The sequence below is a fragment of the Opisthorchis viverrini genome (genome assembly GCF_000715545.1).
Source record: "Opisthorchis viverrini unplaced genomic scaffold opera_v5_263, whole genome shotgun sequence".
NCBI classification, from domain to species: Eukaryota; Metazoa; Platyhelminthes; class Trematoda; order Opisthorchiida; family Opisthorchiidae; genus Opisthorchis; species Opisthorchis viverrini.
The window spans coordinates 679,246-700,017 of NW_008751923.1; the positions used below are offsets into that span (position 1 = coordinate 679,246).

General features: G+C 44.9%; 1 protein-coding gene across 1 annotated transcript; it reads left to right on the plus strand.

Annotated features, from left to right (window-relative positions):
* Positions 1-1,513: 1,513 nt before the first annotated feature.
* On the plus strand, positions 1,514-13,436 carry T265_09282 (hypothetical protein; the record flags this gene model as incomplete). Its single annotated transcript, XM_009175310.1, has 2 exons — positions 1,514-1,681; positions 13,281-13,436. 2 exons carry the CDS (start codon positions 1,514-1,516, stop codon positions 13,434-13,436), a joined length of 324 nt encoding a protein of 107 aa, XP_009173574.1.
* Positions 13,437-20,772: the final 7,336 nt, after the last annotated feature.

The window sequence follows — 20,772 nt, forward strand, 5'->3', positions numbered from 1 at the left end:
CAGGCAACTTACCAGTGAAGTGTTTAAGGGATCAACCGGGAGAAGTTCGAGCATCTCACTAGCAGTTCATATGACCAGTTGTATGGCAAACTTGGTGGCTATCTATAGAGGAAAATGTCGGTAGCTCAGGTAGCGTAGATAGTCGTTGGCTTGTTCGCTGAGCTGGGCAATTTGATTGCAAACGTTTCATCACCAATCGAGGTAACATCATCAGTGAGTTATTGGGGAGCGTAGTTGTGCGTAGCGATGGGTTAGTGATTTTGGTGGTTAAAATAAGGCAGTATGTCATCATCCTCGATCAACGAAACATCTCAACGACAAGCATTGGATACAGCTCCGTCCAAGTGTTACCCATAGTGGGCGAAGCCCTTCTCCCCAAGCCGTTCGATAATGTCTACGTTGCGTTTCGTGGCTCTCATGCTGTTCCTCCCGAAGGTACAGTGGAGACAGGAAGGTTGCACTCATAGAGCGATTGCAGAATAGCCCACAAGGTTACACTACAATCTTCGTGACTGGACGAGAAGCACCGAGCCGAAATTGCTCGATCCTGACTCATCAGAGCATACTTTTTGGTCCGTATCTGTCCAGTCATCGTCATGTTTTTTTTAATGTTTCCAGCGGGCCGATTCCGGACAGGAGGTCAGCTCAAAAGAAACATTACGATCAAAGTGTAGGTTGGGTGTCTGACCTGGAAGTGGATGGACGCAGTACGTCTCAGAAAACCCTTCAGGGGTGAGGTAAAGAAAAGGCATGGATATAACTCCTGTATGGTGATACGATCCACCGAAGAAATAGCGCTTAGTCCAGGATGGTGGTACAGCTTTCACAGGAACTGGAGAGCTTTTCGAAAGAGAGGATCTGCAGTTAGGAGGCGACGACAACAACACGTCATATGGAGTTCAAAGAACCGGCCAGTGACCGCCCGATTAAGTCTGATTAAGTTTGTCAACTAACCATCGGAGTATTTTGCAGCGTACGGTTGAGGCTGAAAGCAGGTCAAGGCCGTTCGTTTGTCCTAAACGGCAATCCACAATAGAAGCAACAATATTGCCAGCAAGCGACACAAGCAATCGAAGAATCAATCAGGAACTGGACCAATCGCAGTCCAGTAAGTACATCGGGGTAAACAATACGGAGTTTGGAACGGCGGGCGGCAAGATTGTTAATACATCAATAAAAAATCCAGTGCTTTTCCTCAATAAGATGAGGTTTCCCTGAGACCTCTTCACTTTCCAGAGTTTCGGTGAAGTTGCATAAAAAGTGTAAAAAAATACACAAGGCTAAAAAACGTAGTTATTTGACGCAATGTGGACGCTACGATTTAAGGAGTAAATGTTGTATCGTGAGTGGCCGTCTATTGGATCCGTCTGCACTGAGCCTGCCAGACAGGGAGAAGACAGATAACTGGGGACACGGCTGTATTCTCAGGACAAAACATACAGAGCGTCTGCGTAATATATGGGATGACTAAATGGCCAAATATGGTCGTTCACTTGTTCGCTCCGTATAGCCAATGGCGGTGTTCTGGTCGTGGAACAATCTCGGCCCGCTACGCTGGTCGTATGTTGCTAAGCCGTGTTTGGCGGGAACCGCCAACTCGCCTACTTTCCGGACGTGTCGTACCGATGGTGACCTTGGGGACGAGTCACTCTCTGCACATCTGGGCGGGCGCGTCCTGACAGTAAGTTGTTTCATACCCAACGGTAACTTTTATTTGCATTAGTGATCAGCCCCATCGCGAAATCCGATGTTACACGTTTCTTCAGTCGGTTCTGTGTGCCGCGAAAATCCAATATATACAGGCGGTATTTGGCACCACAGAATTCGACCATCCTACAAATTAAACTTGTTTCCTTCGGCATTCCGTTGCTCTGTATGTCATAGAAGAATTAGTTCAACGGAAAACTTTTAAAAGACATGCTAGCAATTGATTTGTGGGGTCAAATTCAACCTGGATGTCTTCACCACGGGTGTGTGTCAACCAAGAATCCTGATCTCGTACGTATTGAACGGTTTGACAACTGCCCAGCACTTTCACGTACAAGCAAGTGAGGTGCGATAGTGAGCAAGCCCAGTTGTTAGTGATTTGCCACTCGCTAGTTGATGGTCAATTTAGGTTAGGGTCATCGTTTAGGTTAGCCAGCGTACAATGCACCAACTGTTGTGATCCAGAAAAGTGTGGTAGCCTGGTGGAACATTCAGCACAGTTAACTAGAGCTTTGATCTTTTCAAGAACGGAATGTAAAAAGAACTGTCTCGTAAAAGCAACAGATGAAGAATACTTCTTCAGGGTGCATACTATGCAGGTTTCTGCGGAAGTGAGTGTAAGCGAAATGGGCAAGGTTTGTCTCGCCTGTCCGGAGAAGAGTTACTCACTATTGAATTATTTATTTGGCTGTCTGATGATGGCAGATCACCTAACAGAGTTCCATGACTGAGTTACTTTGAACTGAAGGGTGGTCTGTTAGCTAGCAGGGTCTTTGGCATGATCGCAATACGTTACTGAGACTCTCTGAAGGTGAAAAATGAAACCACATGGTAAAAATCTACCTCTGTCATTCACTGGCATAATTTTTAACACAACCACGGAGAGATTTGTGGCGAAACTTGATCGCATATAAGAAAACTGACCGGAATTGGAGTTCTGCCTTAACTTTATGTTGTCTGCAAATGCTGACCCAAAACGTCATCGGAAAAAAACATCCCATCTTCCTTGATTCGATAACAAGAGTGCGTTCCTATTCCTGATTGTCAGTGCAAGCTTCGACCATCCGTTCTTCCTCCCGATATTGATTTACTGGAGTACGGTGTGAGTGATGAGCGATTTTACATCCCCCGGAAGTGTGTCTGATCAAGTCGGTGCGAGAACCAAAATCACGTTTGCTAATTTGCATCACTTGTGGTGTCAAAAAGGTAAATCACTTGGTCTAAAGGGTCGCATGTACCAAGCTACAGNCGGCATTCCGTTGCTCTGTATGTCATAGAAGAATTAGTTCAACGGAAAACTTTTAAAAGACATGCTAGCAATTGATTTGTGGGGTCAAATTCAACCTGGATGTCTTCACCACGGGTGTGTGTCAACCAAGAATCCTGATCTCGTACGTATTGAACGGTTTGACAACTGCCCAGCACTTTCACGTACAAGCAAGTGAGGTGCGATAGTGAGCAAGCCCAGTTGTTAGTGATTTGCCACTCGCTAGTTGATGGTCAATTTAGGTTAGGGTCATCGTTTAGGTTAGCCAGCGTACAATGCACCAACTGTTGTGATCCAGAAAAGTGTGGTAGCCTGGTGGAACATTCAGCACAGTTAACTAGAGCTTTGATCTTTTCAAGAACGGAATGTAAAAAGAACTGTCTCGTAAAAGCAACAGATGAAGAATACTTCTTCAGGGTGCATACTATGCAGGTTTCTGCGGAAGTGAGTGTAAGCGAAATGGGCAAGGTTTGTCTCGCCTGTCCGGAGAAGAGTTACTCACTATTGAATTATTTATTTGGCTGTCTGATGATGGCAGATCACCTAACAGAGTTCCATGACTGAGTTACTTTGAACTGAAGGGTGGTCTGTTAGCTAGCAGGGTCTTTGGCATGATCGCAATACGTTACTGAGACTCTCTGAAGGTGAAAAATGAAACCACATGGTAAAAATCTACCTCTGTCATTCACTGGCATAATTTTTAACACAACCACGGAGAGATTTGTGGCGAAACTTGATCGCATATAAGAAAACTGACCGGAATTGGAGTTCTGCTTTAACTCTATTTTGTCTGCAAATGCTGACCCAAAACGTCATCGGAAAAAAACATCCCATCTTCCTTGATTCGATAACAAGAGTGCGTTCCTATTCCTGATTGTCAGTGCAAGCTTCGACCATCCGTTCTTCCTCCCGATATTGATTTACTGGAGTACGGTGTGAGTGATGAGCGATTTTACATCCCCCGGAAGTGTGTCTGATCAAGTCGGTGCGAGAACCAAAATCACGTTTGCTAATTTGCATCACTTGTGGTGTCAAAAAGGTAAATCACTTGGTCTAAAGGGTCGCATGTACCAAGCTACAGTAAGAGCTGTGTCGCTGCATGGCCTCTGAGGACAGATGATGTGAGGCGCCTTCAGGCTTTTGATCACTGATGCCTCAGAAGCTTTACTGGTGTCGAATAGCGTCAACGGATTGGTAATGGGGCGATCAGAAAATGGGTATTTGTTTGTGTAGCAAGTACACAGGCTGTGGGGAACTTCCAGCACCACCAACTACGTTGGATTGGCCATTTGTACGCATGCCAAAAGTGCGTCTACTGAGATGAGCGTTGTTCTCCGTGCCTGCTTCGGAATGCTGCGAGCGGACAACTTATGATTTGGCAGAAGGGCGTGAAAACTATTACGAGGAGTTTGGTGCTATTAGTGTGGTGCGTCTTCCAGGATGGGGTCCCCGTAACCCTTTCTGCGCTTGCCTGGAGATGATACAAGAAATGGCGGCTAGTCAATATCAGTGGCGTTCTTACTGTCAGTTTCTTTCTAGATTGCCCGACTGAACGCTTGGAGGTGTAGGCACCTCGGAGTGCTTCCGATAGACCAGTACCAGGTTTCCTTCCTCATCCAAACTTTTCTCTTCACCCTTGGTATTTAAATATATTTAGATAAACTTTGTGGTTGTACAGAAGTGAAGCATCAGTATCCACAATGATGTTACTGTCTCTGATGATGATGATGATGACGTGCGATTGACGATAAGTTTACCTGAGAGACAGCACTTATTTGGTAGGAGGACGACTGTATTCCGTTTCTTCTGAGAAGCTAGTTTTAAATCCCGAAACCTCATTGGGAATAAATACAATGTGCCTATATTGATACGACTGTCTACGTTTGACACACGCTTCGGGTGCACTCAACCACCAATGGTATCCTTGTCATGTTTAATAGTGAATTGCTAGGTTGCAGGATGAGTCACAGTACAACACCTTCCCCTAGACTAGAACACGTTTGTTTTCGAACGCTTTTCACGTGTAACTGAGTTATTCTGGTGGATTCTTTTTATCGGTTAACCGAGATTTTGGTATTCTATCATTTCTGATGCTTTGAGTCGGGTGGAAGTGACCCCGGGTCAAAGTGTCTCTTATGTGACTCCGATTGAATTTATCTTGTGCTCGTTTATCGGAATACAATGTGGCACAAAATGAAGAAGTTCTCACTTCTGAACAGTCAATCACACTTTATTGATTGAGTTACTTCTCCGATTCCAACGTAACTGAGGCCCGAACAACCTGGAACAAGATACACTCATTTGCAAACAGATTTGGTCCCAGGTAGGACATAATCTCGACGGAAACTTGGGGACTGTGCCTACCTGATGAGCCCTAAGAAGGGCGAAACCGGTCTGGAGCAAGGTTTACCTCATTGGAAAAACTAATCGTTAAGACTCAAATGAGAGGATCTTTTGAAGGAACTTTTGGCCGAATAAGATTAACTAACAGAGTCTTCTCATTCAGTATAAATATGTGAAATCGATTGGTTGCAACTCTCTTCGAAAGAAAAGCTAGGCATTAATGAGATGTGGCTTGGTGGCAATCACCAGACTGACTTTCACTAGGAGCACCACTAATCGATAATCCTTGACACAATATTGACTGTCGTCGATTAGAATTTAAACCGGTACCCATGAGAATTGGGTGGTCTCATGTCTGAATTCACCCAAGCGAGACTGCGTAGGCGTTGAGTAGGAGTCTATTTCCAGGACACCTATGCCGAAATGATGTTTAAGGAATGCATAAATCGGTGTGCTACAGCAAGCCACTAGATGAAAAATTGATTGCTGGTCTGTTCGAGAGCAGATGATGATGCCAACATCAGTTTTTTTATTTGTAATGTACTACTCATAAGGTTGCTGAGAACATCATTAACGAGAGATTCAGCTGGGTTCCAGGTGAGTCTCTCGAAAGAACCAAATTGGTTTGCAGATGAGTGTATATTCGCTAAGTATAGTTTTCTATTACTTTATAGACTGCGCCATTTTTTGCCTTTGCTAGATCTAAGGGTTCTTTAAAACCGGTCTATTCTAGACAGCCCCATAAATGAGAGGACTTTCGAGAGAACGACACCGAACTTGCCTGAACGCCATCAAGTGGTGCAGTAGTTTTTATACCTTCGCTCCCCAATGAGGGCAACACGAAGTATGGCGGTTTCAATTTGCCCGAGTTATAAGCGTCCATATCATAATTTAGGACAGCTCCGCAGCCAGTGTTGTTGCGTGCATGACCCAAAAGTGGTGCCTGATGATGTGATCCCATGCTGTTCATTCAACTCGATGCACCTGGAATAATCACCGTGGCGCGGTGCACTTCACAGGACACAGCTGGAACACCATCATCAGCTGTGTAAAAATCGTGTACAGTGGTTATAGCAGACACAGGCGAATAATGTCTCTCGTAATCATCCCACTCAATGTGAATCGTGTCTGAGTGGGGACTATTTTAGAATCTCTTGGATAGACTTGTTAGCGTTCTAGTTGCAACTTAATTATCGATTGATTATCAGTAGGCAGCAAGCACTAACAACTATCTGTTTTAGCAGAATGATGGTAAATACAATACTTAGGTGTACCTGCTAAAAATGAATGCAATGACATCAGGGAACAAGCCAAAAAGTGACTTATCGTTTTTTCCGGACAGCTGTTGAGAGTTCCTGAGTGAAGTTCCGGACGCGGACGTGTCTTCTCTGCAGTATGGTCTGCAGTAGTTGGTCGTGGAGACTTGTGGAGTTCGGTTGACTTCCTGTCCTGTGCACACGCCCGTGTGCGTTAAGGCACAGAGGGGGAGTGTCCATTCCGGTTTGATAATTGCACGAACATGAATACAACTTACCTGGTGTGGTTGAAGTTCGTAAGCCTGGTGCTTGAAGCGGGTAGCGGCCAGTAAACAAAAATGGATGGGAAATTTTAGTGTACCTGTTAGCGGTTGAGCCTGCAAATGAGAAGTTAGTTGTAGCGCTGATCTAGTGATTGACCGCTACAGACTACTGCATATGAAATGAAGTTGCTTTTTGTAACAAAACTGGTCAGAAAATTTCAATCCGTTCGATGTTGGAAACCACGCCACTTCATGCCGGTCACAGCAGTGACTTCATCGATGTTTTGCAATCTCTCGTTTGAACCCACCACTTTAGAATTGAAAGTCGTGTGTTGACGACCCATCTTTGTTGAGAACCACGTGTCAGTCGGAATGATGTAAAACTGTTCTACACAACCTTACCAGCTCTACGCCTTTTGCTTTATCGACACTGGGATGCTTGTCGATTTCCACCGCCTCGGTCATTGGCCACTGTGGCGTGGACCGTAGTCCCCGCCTCAAAACTTCGACATTTTGTGTCCCGTGTTCAGTGCATGTTCCACCACTTGCTGAATCTTTCAGTAACGCTCGATGGTTACCTGCGTTTCCCGACGGCCTGTTTATGTTTCTCCTGTGCTCTCAGATTCCTGTGTGAAGTCCCGTGGCCTATATAGACCTTGGTACAGTCGTTGCATTGAATTTTGTGGACACAGTCCCTGGTTCTGTTCACCGGGAGACGATCCTTCAGTTGCATCTGTGCAGAACGCAGTGTTTTCGTCCTGGAAAGTTACTGTTATGCTTATCCGTGTTTGGAATCTTTCGAATGACTTTCGACCTCCGTGGTTTATATGGAACAACAGTCGTCTCAATCCAATCTCTGGTGGATTTCGCCACTGGTATCGAATTCGACACCTAATCAAAATAGGATAGCTATCTGTTGTATCGTGGGTGGCCGTCTGGATCCGTCTGCACTGAGCCTGCCAGACAGGGAGAAGACAGATAACTGGGGACACGGCTGTATTCTCAGGACAAAACATACAGAGCGTCTGCGTAATATATGGGATGACTAAATGGCCAAATATGGTCGTTCACTTGTTCGCTCCGTACAGCCAATGGCGGTGTTCTGGTCGTGAACAATCTCGGGCCCGCTACGCTGGTCGTATGTTACTAAGCCGTGTTTGGCGAGAGCCGTCAACTCACCTACTTTCCGGACGTGTCGTAGCGATAGTGACCTTGGGGATGCGTCACTCTCTGCACATGTGCTTTTTCTTCTGTCTGGGCGCGTCCTGACACTATCCAAAACCCCAAGGTTTGTTCACTGATTCTGAATTCTCGTGGGCAAATGAATAGTTCTGAACTGTCCCAGTATCAGTTAGTCTTTCATACATTGCGGTCTTTTTTCCTAAATTATGTGTGGTGCAGTCTAAGTTGGCCAGTGTACCCGAAGTTGACTCTATTTCTATACTGAATCCGATTGGTGGATTCAGGTCATTCAGATAGTTGTAAACTTCACAAAACTCGTCTCGTTTAATCACAAAACTGTCATCTATATGACGCCAGAATATCGGGGGTCCGTACGGGAATCCGGCCAAAGATTTCTGTTCAAAACCTTCCACAAAATTGTTGGCCCAAACCGGGGGTATTGGAGGCCCGATTGCTAGACCTCGCTCTTGAGTACAAACCACGCATGCAGTCCACGTTTCGTTGTAGGCTCACTAGAAAGCTGAGTGATGGAAGGCAACCTTTCGTTGTCCCTGGGTGACTTTCACTTGTGTCGCTTTGGCTCTGAGTAACTGGGAGCCTGAGGGAGAGAGCGTGGTAGCAGCACTTATGAACCAGCGCAGGCCAACAAAATGCACCAGTGACACCCAAGACGAAATATCAGTTGAAGCAGCTTGAACCGGAGAATCAAGAACTCAAACCTGATAGAAATGACTCCGCAGGATTTAGGCAGTCGCACTAACCGAAATGACCCTTTAACTGACGTTCAACATTGATCTAGTCGGAAGAGATCTTGCTGACTGGTTCTCCGTCGACCAACTTGGTAGCCTATTCACTTGACCTGACAACACTTTCGTATCAAAAGGGAAATGTTGTCCATCTATAAGACTATCTATTATTTACCAACCAAGTATTTTTGAAATGATGACTTCTCAGCCGGTTCCAAACTTGTTCTAATTGATTGATTTCCGTTATTGTTACTTGATAAGCGGGTCAACAAAATCACCAACCGAAATGCACAGTCTGTTTGAAGTCAGCTCACCTACGAAGTGGTTAGCTGACCAAGTCTGTTTGTATGGGATTACGAGATCTATTCGGAAGTATTCACTACTATAAACTATAGTAAACTGTCAAAGGTACTCCAGATCTGGACTACATACACTGCACAGTGTATTGAAGTCCAAAAGGCTCGCTATCTGTAATGTTTCGTATAAACATAAATTAAATTTCTCTAAATGTACAAGCATACGGACATTCTGACGCGCATCGCCAACCATAGGCTTATACAAACGGCTTTTTGTTGTTCTATCGCATTCCCGGCATTCGCCACTCAAATGTGATTCGAATGGAACACACAATTCAGTGTGCTTTATCGTGAAGATGGCGTTGCTGAAAGTGTTGTCGATTTTCTTCGACTTCTAGCACACTATCAAATTCGCACCTTCAGTCAACACCTGTAATAGAGTATCCACACACACACACACACACCGAGGGGATTCGATTGCTTTTTACCTTGTTAGTTAGACAGATCGATTCATGCACCTTCACTGTTTGATGATGCTCATTCTGACACCCTCCAACTTAACGGTGTACGCTGGTGACGTAGATGAACAACGTGACAATGCAGTATGACCGTCTGACGTCATCGAGCAGAATATAAACACACAAAAATCATAACCTGGGGCATTGTGCTAACGATGACCTATACATGTCTATCGTAAACAATCAAAAATTGACTAATGGACAGGTACTTACCGAAGGAGCATACTTAAAAAATCGATTAACTGAAGGGGTACGGTCTTGAAGGAGGAAAGTGTGACTGTTATGACTCAGGTCACCTGAATCACCACGGCAATTCACGTGGTCGATAATTTCAGTGTGGGTGAAAGGAAGAAGGCCTTGGCTGCGGAGTTACTTGTTCGAAAGTGCCAACCGACCGGTTACAGACCATTGGACAAGGAAGTAAACCTCTCATTTGCATCTTATGTACAAAAACTGGAAATCCATCTTCTCCTGAGCGCGTCTTCTTGAACTTTCATGGATATTCATTGACTCCAATCATTCACTGCTCAAATCCAAGCAAATGTTACAAAGCGACTCCACAAATTTCGCAACAGATCTCCCTCTTTCAAGAGACGCAAAGCGAAATTCCGAGAACAACATATACCACTCGCATGCCTCCCCATCAGTAGTGTCACCGTTACATGGGTATTTGAAACGAGCGACTTGACAAACTTTCAATATTTTGTTTCGATTCTTGCGACCAAGATTTCTGATGGATTGCAGCAGTGGAGACCAAACACAAACAGTTTGAAAGAACCGCTAGTTAATCCCTTCCCCACTAATACCAAATTCATTTGCAAATGTTACTGCTCAGTTTTAAAACGTTATTCTAACCCCATATTAAAAGAGGGAAGTTTCTATCACAATTGAAGAAAAGATAAAATTCACTGACGAAACCTTTTGAATTTTGTACCTGTGGCAGCTATGTGGCAGTACTATGAGTAAGGATGATGAGACTACAACGTTACGGGTGGGTGTGCGCTGAATGGGATGATCTCAGAACACGAATTTACTGACCGAAAGGTCCGTGGTTCGAACCCGGCCTCTGCGTCTCAACTCCTGTCTAGGTTTGGGCATCCTGATAGCATCCCAGCCTTCGTGGTTCCTTCGAGGGGCATGGCAGCTAGGCACTGGAAGGGTGTTATCGCTGTACGAGAGTTACTTGTCGCCTTTCAACAGAAATGCTTTCAAGGATAGATCATTCTGTTCACCCAGGTCGGCAACAATTAGCTGCTTAAAACGATGACTTCGGCAGCCCACCTGGGACAGGAGTGACCATTAATTTGGTCGCTACTAGTCACATTAATGCCATTAAGTCGATACGCGGACACACTTGGCAATAAGCTTTGAACTGTCCAACAATTGGCGACAGGGCTCATCCAGCCCATGGAAGCGACATCGTACATGCGCAGATTCTCATCACAGTATGAGAGAAATTGTTTTGCTTGCTGAAACACTGCAATTCGTGTTTACAGTGCATTGTCAAAAATCCGGACTGAGGCTTGCCCCGGAGACTGTTGGTTAGACAGACAACCATGCGGGTTTTTTCTAAAGGGGATCGACCAAAACCAGTTACATATCGGTTTTTGTGTCCGATTCTGATAGTCTTCGTCGAATTTGATGTTGAATCAGTGGGGCGAAGCTTTAGTTCCCCAATCAGCTGATGACTTGTTCGGTCTTGTACAGCTGTCCTCACCCCTACCCTTGGCCTAAGAATGGATCTCACATAATCCCCACCTGGAATTTTGCGGGTTAGGCAGATATTGCTTCCTAAGAGCGATCAGATGAATTCTTGAGGTCACTGGAGCAAGAAGGCCAGATTGCCCGCACCATCCAGGAAAACGCTGGCTTTAATAGACCAGATCTGATAGTGTTATCCGTTCTATAGATTGTCACCCTACCTGTTGTCCTGATGAGGGCATCCTCACCAACTTAGACGCCAGTATATCGGGTCTCTAACTGAAGCACTACGAGCAGACTTTGGGGTATGTCAATCAGATCTCCTTCCTTGCAGCCTGAGTGAATAGAATGTTCTCACCTCTGATGGGATTTAACCTTTTCTCACTTTCAAATTCGGTCATTTTTTGTCCTTTTCCTTTGTGAAATGCACAGGCAGACCGATCAAGAAATGTTACTTTTACAGGGGTATCGGGAGAATGGGACGAGAATGTTAGAAACAGCTGGTGGACGCATCACTCAAGAGTGGACAGATTCGCTTGCTCAGATGTGATAGTTCCGGTGCATCCAGTATGTGCCGTTGGAGTAGTGGCAACAACTTGTTCGAGCTTCGAATCCTGACTGACCAAGGATACATACTAGTGAGCCAATTTAACAATAGCGAAACTCGAATGTAGGCTTACAAGAATAATGGTGCTAGTACAGGAGGAAGACCATTCAAACGACAGCCCGAAATTTGGCGACGCCCGTGCTCCGTGAACAGTTGCGTCTGCACTAATTGATGTTAAACGTGAGGTGCCAAGTTCCTCTCAGTTATCAAGACTGCCAGCATATTTTTAGTTTCCAGTCAGCTCATCAAAGCAAATACACAAATTGTTGATCATTTGAAACTATACACTTTTTGTTAAACGAGTCCCGAGCAAGATTGATGGGCTTCGTGTAGCCGTTTACCGACTTTCACAGCATTTACTAGAAGACCCTTTCCAAGCTTCACGATGACCTCCTGCTTCTTACACCAGTATCCACGCACATACTTAAAATGCACTGGAATGGTCGTGTACGACCGACCAAAGCTCCATACGATGCACATTTTCCGCTTGGAAAAACTGGTTAGTTAAAGTAATCTGCATTTGAAAAATCCACTTTCGATATATTCTTCTGGCCTAGACGTAGATAGAACGTCAATCTGGTTAAAATCGATGGTCAGTGGTTAAGGCGAGTCACGTGAGTCTGACAAGTGATCGATCAGCCCCGCGAGAGTCAATATCTGTACAGAATGTATCTGTATTCAAAACTCAAGCCGGAAACCACAGAAGCACATCATTATCAAGATTGTAAGATATAAGGCGAATTGACAAACCTCGCTAGCTCCATTCATAATTCATTAAATGTCCTAAAAGCAGTTAAAACGTCAACTATATGTCCAAATGTGTCAACCTGCTTTCCCCTGCCCATGTAGTCGGCAAAATCTTTCCGAATTAAAATATCGATTATATTGGTTACATGTCTACGGACGGAAGCAGAACTAAATCGGTTCCCCGTACGCACGAATGCTTACTTCTTCAGCTAATTGGGCGAGATGGTTCAGTGGCTAGAGCGCGAAGGTCCTTGGTTCGAGCCTCTCGACTCCCCTGCCTAGGCTTGGGCAAACCGGCAACCCTCGTGCTTCCTTCTGGTGACATGGCACGTAGGCACTAAAAGGATTCAACAGTTGAACGGTTTCTTCCTCAGCTAGTTTGACATATTGTTATTGTGAACCAAATCAGCTCCAACTGACGGAGACATGACACAAATCTGACAGCTAGAACATAGTGAATCTGTAAGAGTTGAAAATTTGGGGAACTTTTTTGCTCTTGAGACTTTAATTTGGATTTTTCAAGTGAAAAGTCTGGGTCCTTAGGGAGTACCGTCAACATGCACTCATTCCCTGTGTAGCTGGTGGCTTGCTCAAGACCGTTGTCGAGTTCATCTACTGGCGAACTGTTTTTCCTTCCTTTTTTACAGCTGCGGCTGGAGGAATCTACAAATCAAATGAAGTATGTGGTGCGTTCCCGGACCATTATCGACCGCCCCTTCCAAAACCGATTGGATCGTCCACCAAGGGCGAGCTTTCTTGTGCTTTTGTATGACCAAACCTTGATTACGGGTTCGAAAACTTAGTCTGTACGTTCGTTTTTTCTCACGGCTCCCCAATGGGGTAGTTGAACAGATGAGTGTGGAGATGTTCCGTAAGTGTACCGTGCATGACCTCTACTGGTTGCTCCTTCTTCTGCGGATATTGAAAGACCGACTGAGCAATGCTTTTGGAGCCAACGACAAACTGGAAGCAAAGAAGTGGTGATGAGCTGATGATGTGGTCACGAGCTATGAAAGTTTGATCGCACAACTGACAGGCATTGCCTATCAGGGAAACAGTCCTCATGTATAGTTAGAAGCACTTTCCACGGCCAATGGTTGTCTGCGTCCAGAGGCTAATCGACCTACCACATGGAGCCTCGTTTTCCAGTTTTACTCACCATAACCCAAGACCGGGCTCCATCAAGTTCGCTCGTTTATGACCCATCTGTTTTGTCTGTGTTTATCCGAATAAATGGCCTTACCAAACACACAACAACGGATCAAAGCTAAAAATGATGGTGGTGACCATAACTGTGAAGATGACGATACAGAATGCGATAATGATAATGAGGATGACGATGATGATGATGATTATGTTGATGATGATGAGTCAATGAATGAATGAATGAATGAATGAATGAACGGCTTAGATCGACCGTATCTTAGGTGATATAATTCCGGATGTGGAGCTTCAGCTCAGGAAACGTCAATGTTCATGTACGTCGTCATCACCGTCCAATTGTCTAGAACTGCACGGAAAAGTGACACTCGAACTACCCTCAGTTCTTTGATATCATAAATGATACCGTATTGGTGTCTTGCCAACGGTTTTGATCGATAGTGGCTGCGTCGACATGATAAACTAAATAGAATAATCCGTGTTGGTTGAACAGGTTGCTGCTAGCAATCCAACGGCAGCGGATGTTCAGCCATCCCATCACCAAACCAAGCAGGAAGAGGTGAAAGAAGCCAGCGAATTCAAGCCGCGCTTCTTTCAAATCGACGAATGTTGCGACTCCTTTCCAGGTGATTCCAATAACTCCATTCGTTTCTGGAACCAGGTGGTAGCAGACAATCTCGCGCACTGTTGACTGGTTTTTCGCCGTTCCTGAGGTTGTTAATAGGGTGACTACAAACCCTAAGCCATAGTTTCGGAAGCTTTCTTACCGAACGGGCGGTATCACAAATCGTTTAGTCGTACACGTGCACACTGTGGCGATGACTGAGCCCATGAGAACGTACACACCAACCATTCCTGTTGCGGTGTCCGCGGTCGCAGTCGTGGTGGCCGAGTGGTTAAGGCGTTGGACTAGAAATCCAATGGGGTCTCCCCGCGCAGGTTCGAATCCTGCCCGCGACGGTCCGTTTTGGCGCCAGTCCATAATGCCAGTCGCGAAAACATTCCGATGGACCGTACTTGCAAAGGGCATGCATCCGTTACACCCGAATCTCATAGGAGAGCTGACAGACATGAGAATTCCCTATCTCCACAAACGAAGAGGGATGAGTACTTTACGCTACTTCTACCTGAAACAGCTGTTTCAGGAGCACAGCCATTAAGTAAACGTGCAGGTACGTGTTTGAAATGACCCAGTAAACACGTCACCGCGGCACCACCGGTGGCAAGAGGTGGCAAACAGGGGTGGCATGTTACGCTTGCCACCGATGGCTAAAAGCGGCCAAAGGTGGCAACCCAAAAATTTCATGATATATTTACTCGGTGGTGCATTCAAACAAATCGGATCCAAAAGTTACTTCGTAAATAGAGCTCCAGTATCCAGAGTACCCTGTTACATTTGTTTTCAGAAGGCTTTTATGCAACAAATGCTATGTTTGGCTTGTATTCACAAACAAAATCAGTGGCAAAGCTAGCCAACTTTGGCCACCGTTAGCCACCGGTGGCACTGTTAACTGGGGAGCTGTTGACTCAAGTCAACAGGAATTCCCCGTTTGTGTACTCCCGGTGCGCTACTTCCGCTCCATACAGTGTAAGCTATTTTTTCTCTGATTTGTGTATACCATGGAGCTGTGCCTAGAATTTTCCAAGCCGGTTGAAGCTTGTAAGGTTATGGCTTCCTCAGAGAGTTGCCCAAACGTTTGTCATAGCGACGGTTATATTCACTATCGCAGATGTCCTAATGGAGGATCACAACGTCGATACACTAGCCTCACTGGATCAGTGCATTATTACCAGCATATGATTGATTCTCATCATTATTTGCTAGCACAGTCGATAGGTGTCTTCCATTAAAAATTGACCTTCACCCCACTCGCGGGTGCCTGAGCACTGAAAGCAGTCCCTTTCAGTGTTCCTAAGGTCCATCTGATGTAAGTTGCTCCACAGGACTCACATAAAGTTGGCTTTATGAGAGAGTTGATGATCGGTTACTCGTCTTATTAAGGGACGGTTCAATTCGATGGGAAGAATTGTGGACTTGGGTCTCACGGTAAGTTTCCCCATTTGCAGCCCACATACGCCACACTTAATAGCGGCTGTTGTTCTATCCCTTGAGCTCGACGACTAGACTGTAAACGTTTCGTCAACAGTTGTTTTTAAAACCCATACCTAGAGGGCACTCCATCTAAGGAGCTCATTGCAATGTGAGCTGAAGCTTTTAGGCACAAAACCAAGCAATTTTGTAACTACTCACGAGTAGTTACAAAATTGTCTCGCCATTTCGCCAGGAAGTACATCAAGTGGGTAAACCACTAACCACCACCAGCATAGGATTGATTCTGTGAGTAAATATTATTTGGTCCAGAAAATCTACAGGATGATGGACTAGCCAATAAGCCATTTCTCTTCAGGTTTTAGAATGCACTGGGCGAGGTGGAAATAGTTCAGAATGCTGATAACTCCTGTAAATATGCACTAGTTCTTAGCGAAATACACCGATTTGCAAACAAATTTGGTTTTATGAGAAACTCACCTGGAATCCAACTGAATCACTCGTTTATGACGTTTCTAAGCAACTGAGTGTGTTGCACCAGACCGCCTCATGTTCCAGTCGGTACGATATTCGAGATATCGCGATACGTGTATAGACGAACATTAGGTTGACGGAAACTCGGGGACTGCGCCTACCCGATGAGCCTCAAGAAGGGCAAAACCGGTCATGGACTGTCAAAGAATTTTCAGCAACCTTAGGAGTACTTTATTACGTCTGTGCACTAGTTCCCTCTATTCTGTTGCGAATATTCTAAAATCAAGCTTTTGAAACTCAGTGAATAACTTGTTTCAACCGGTTTTTCCTTCAGTAAACTGTTTGAAAACCATTCAGGCCGAACAGTATCTTCACTTTTAGCCTGCAATTACACACAAATACGGAAACTGCACTTCGTTCCAGCTAATGACCAGATATGACTACCGGACAGCATCGGCCTGAGACAAAGTAGGTCAGTGTGAGGCACTGTTATCGATTAGTGGCCAACAGTCACCCGGTAGCCTACTTTTATAATTTTCCCTCAATATCGACCGATGGGGTAGCCTGAGCTTATCCGCTCAAAAGCTCATAGACCGAACTGAAAGTAAAAAAGAACCGTTACAAGGCATCAGTTTCAATATCTGATTTTTAAGGGAAGTTCGCATGTAACCCCCCGAAAATCCATATATTCCCACTGAGGTACAATTTTCACCATTGATGTGTTATACTGTGTGTACTTACGGGTCTAGTGCTACTCATGCTGAATTTCCAGAGGCAGTCCGGGTGGAGGAACATACTCTCCGTTTGATAAACAAATTTGCCTTCACAATGGTTCTGAAGGGTTACGTGCACAAGCCTCAAGTCTCCTCGGTTGCCTTAATTTGTTTGAGACTCGCCACGCAGGGAACAAACCATCTGGACTGGCTGTCCTGTTTCAGATTCCGTTAACACAAATAGCTGAGTTCCAGTTATCTGAGCACCAGACACCCATACTGTGCTCAAACTGGTGTCCTCATCAAACCATCGCTCTGGTAGTAGCAAGTCAAGAATCATTTGATTACTTTATTTGAGCTTATCTACTCATTGCTTGATGGATAGAGTGGATCAATATCACTCTGAACAAACACAATGAAGTTCATCAATTTTCAAGTGTCTTTTCACGTTGAAATTCCAAGAGAAATCGTAATGCATCCGGTCTGTTTCGTACTCAAACATACGTCATACAGAGTAGTGTCGAAAACAACAAACGAGTTCCCCTCCTTACCTGACAGACTTCTCGAATTCGAAGCCAGTTGGATGATTCCAAATCAGAAATCAGGTGATTTGGAGAGGTAAGCAAAACCGACGCCACTATTCCCAGTAGTATGAAGGGTGAATTGGGACCAAGCTAAGGTGAAAAGGAGAAAAATCGTCGAAGACCGTTCGGCTGTAACACCCTTCCAATGTCTATCTGCCATGCCACCCGAAGGGAGCAGGAAGACTCGGATACTGCCAGATTGTCCAAGCCTAGACAAGGGAAGTCGAGAGGCAGAGGTTGGATTCGAACCACGGACTTCCCGGCCAGTAAATCTCTAACCACTTAAACCACCTCACAAGGCGCAGTAAGAATAGATTATCTCTAAAATGCACACCGACTAGATGGAAAATACCAGGCGTTGGGATTTGTTGGCTCGTAGCGAAAATACTGGGAGTTGAATGACGAGTTGATCGCTCGAAACTTGCAGCGTTTTTATCGATACTTTTGAAAAAAGTCCTGAAAGCCAAACCTAACCAAAACATTGGTGAAAACTGGACAATATGAGGTCATTCGCTGTTGTTCATGTGTGTTTTTAAACCAAAGCGGATGAGGCTCTAGGACCATGGGATTCCAGAGCTCGTCGTGTGTCAGCTTCTGTGCGATGCCTGTCTTGAAGTCAAACAAGCTAACCAGTCCAACTTGACATCATCTACGCCATTTTTTCGCACTGACTGTATTTCAAACTAGCACTATTGTCTCTTAAAAAAACGGCCGTTGATGATCGACTTACCGGGCTTGGCTCACTGTGTCCGGTAAGTGATTTGTCACCCTGATAGGCACGGGCGAAGGTTCCCCTTCTAAAGTCTACAGGTACGTCATTCACATTTAAGAGTTAGCACGAAACATTCAGTAAAACTCGCTCTAGAATTCCTCTGCTTTAATACTTAGAATATAACCCTATTCTGTAGTAATAATCCATGATAGATGTAACTTGATTATTTCGCTATACCTTTTCCCATAGGATCCACTCTATGGTATACCGGTGATGAAAAGTAGTTGATTTCTTTGTCCCCATATTGTGATCCCAATCCGCGTGCACATACTTTTCACCTAGCCACTGGACCCCAGACTTCTCTTTAGGCAAACCGGAGAGTTTGAAGAACCATTTCCTCGGCACTCGCCATCTCCAAATCAATAACCTTAAATAATTCTGCACGTGAATGGCATCTAGACAGCGCCAGCCGCATTTGAGTCGGCTTGTCTGATAAGAGAAAGAATAAATCGTTCAGCTGTCGGGCCCTTTCGGTGCCCAGCTGCCATGCCGCCACCAAGCCTAGACACACATTCGTCGAAACAGAACATACCGCACTACCTCTCAAGAAAACGCACCTCCATGAGCAACCAAAATCGTCATTTCACAAAAACCCACTCGCTTGAAGGCGCAGACTTTTCGTAATAGGGTTGAAAATTCCCTCGGAACAGCCCTCACTACGTCTAATGATTTCCTTGAAATAGAACGCGACACTAACTACAAAAAGGAACCTAACGTCTAGACGTAACATCCTACTCATAAGGTTGCCAAAAACATGAAGTGGCCCGGTACAGCACGATCAGTTGAAGGAGAACAGTATAAGGGAGAAATTCAGCTGGGATTCAGTTTCCAATGAAGAAAACAAATCGTTATGAGACTTAGTGTATTGTTGAGTCTTGGACCACCGTTTCTACGACGACCTAGATTCAAGCCCCACACGGGTGCTTCAAATCTGCTGCCAGCCTTCGTAGGCTGGGAAACTGCACCCGTACTCCACGGAAAAGTGTCCCAAAAGAGAGTGTGCGTCCAGAAAGATAATGAGATGACTCAAACTGCATACGTAGGTCTCATTATTAAAAAAACTGGACTGCAAGTAGCTTTCGGGACGCCAGTCTAGTCCAGCACAAAAAGATTGGTTTGAAAAGTGCGGATTTTTCCTCAGATATGCGGAGCGTAATGAGCAAAATTATAGCGTTGAGTTGTGATGGGCAGCTTATGTCCATTTCTGCAGATCTCAGTATCCATACGGAAAACACTATTCCATACGTCTTGAAATTCCTCTGGAGAGTCTAAGCCCAACGATGGAGTACGGAGCGAAGTAATCAACAGGAAACCTCTCCAGAAGTACAGAGTTAAGAGCGCCCTAATACAGAAGTCAACAACCATCGCTGAAGGCATGGTGTATTTCTAATCCGTCTATTCCGTGAACACGTGTGTTCATCGTCTTCGAGATAGAAGAGCTGAAAAAAACTATTTCGCTGTAGCAACCTTTCAGTGCCCAACTGCCATGCCCCCTGAAGGAGACTGCCTAAGCATAGACAGGGTAAGTCGAGAGGTAGAGGTTGGGGTCGAACCACGGTCAGTAAATTCGCGCCCTAACCACTGAGCCATCTCGTCCCCCGGAGATGTGAATTGGAAGGTTGGTCTCTACCAGTCAAATCGTGACGCGCGAATCGCATGAAATTTGCAAAGCATGAGAAATCATTTATTTTGACGAAGCTTCAAAGGACACACATATCTGGTATTATGCACGGAAGATGAAACATCACTGTATGATAAAAACCAACAAAAAGGATAGGAAGAAATCAAAGAACAAAAGTTACTGATTGGGAGTCTGGGCAGAGAATACAAAAAAAAAACAGGATAGTCACAGAACAAGCGATGAGAATGCGTATCACCTCAACGCAATGGTTGACTGGTGCCGTTTGGTGCCACAGAATCAGAAGTTGTAGCTCTGGCTTCCTGACACTCAACAACTAGCTGCTTCGCCGCATTGAATATCTGGTCGGTTTTGGCTTCTAGCATATCCATACAACCCAACAAAGCATCCAACTGAGCATTGATTTCCTCGTATTCTGGTGAGAAAGAAAATTTCCAAAAAAAAACGGAATGCTTGGATTGTCGTTCATCTATACATTCATTCATACATCAAATGAATATGGCGGTACAGTCGATTGACGATCGGATAAGCCAGGTTCCAATCTTCATGTCCGTACGACGTGGCAACTTAGCTTTAGAAATGAAGGCATGAAAGATACTACTCACTCCTAGAAGATAAAAAATCTACTGATGAAGCAACGTATTGGCGCCCATTGTCGAACTGACTTTTAAGCATATAGATGGGGTCCCGTGACCCCGTCTGTGCTTGGCTGGGGACGTTGCAAGAAATGGGTGCTGGTTGATGTC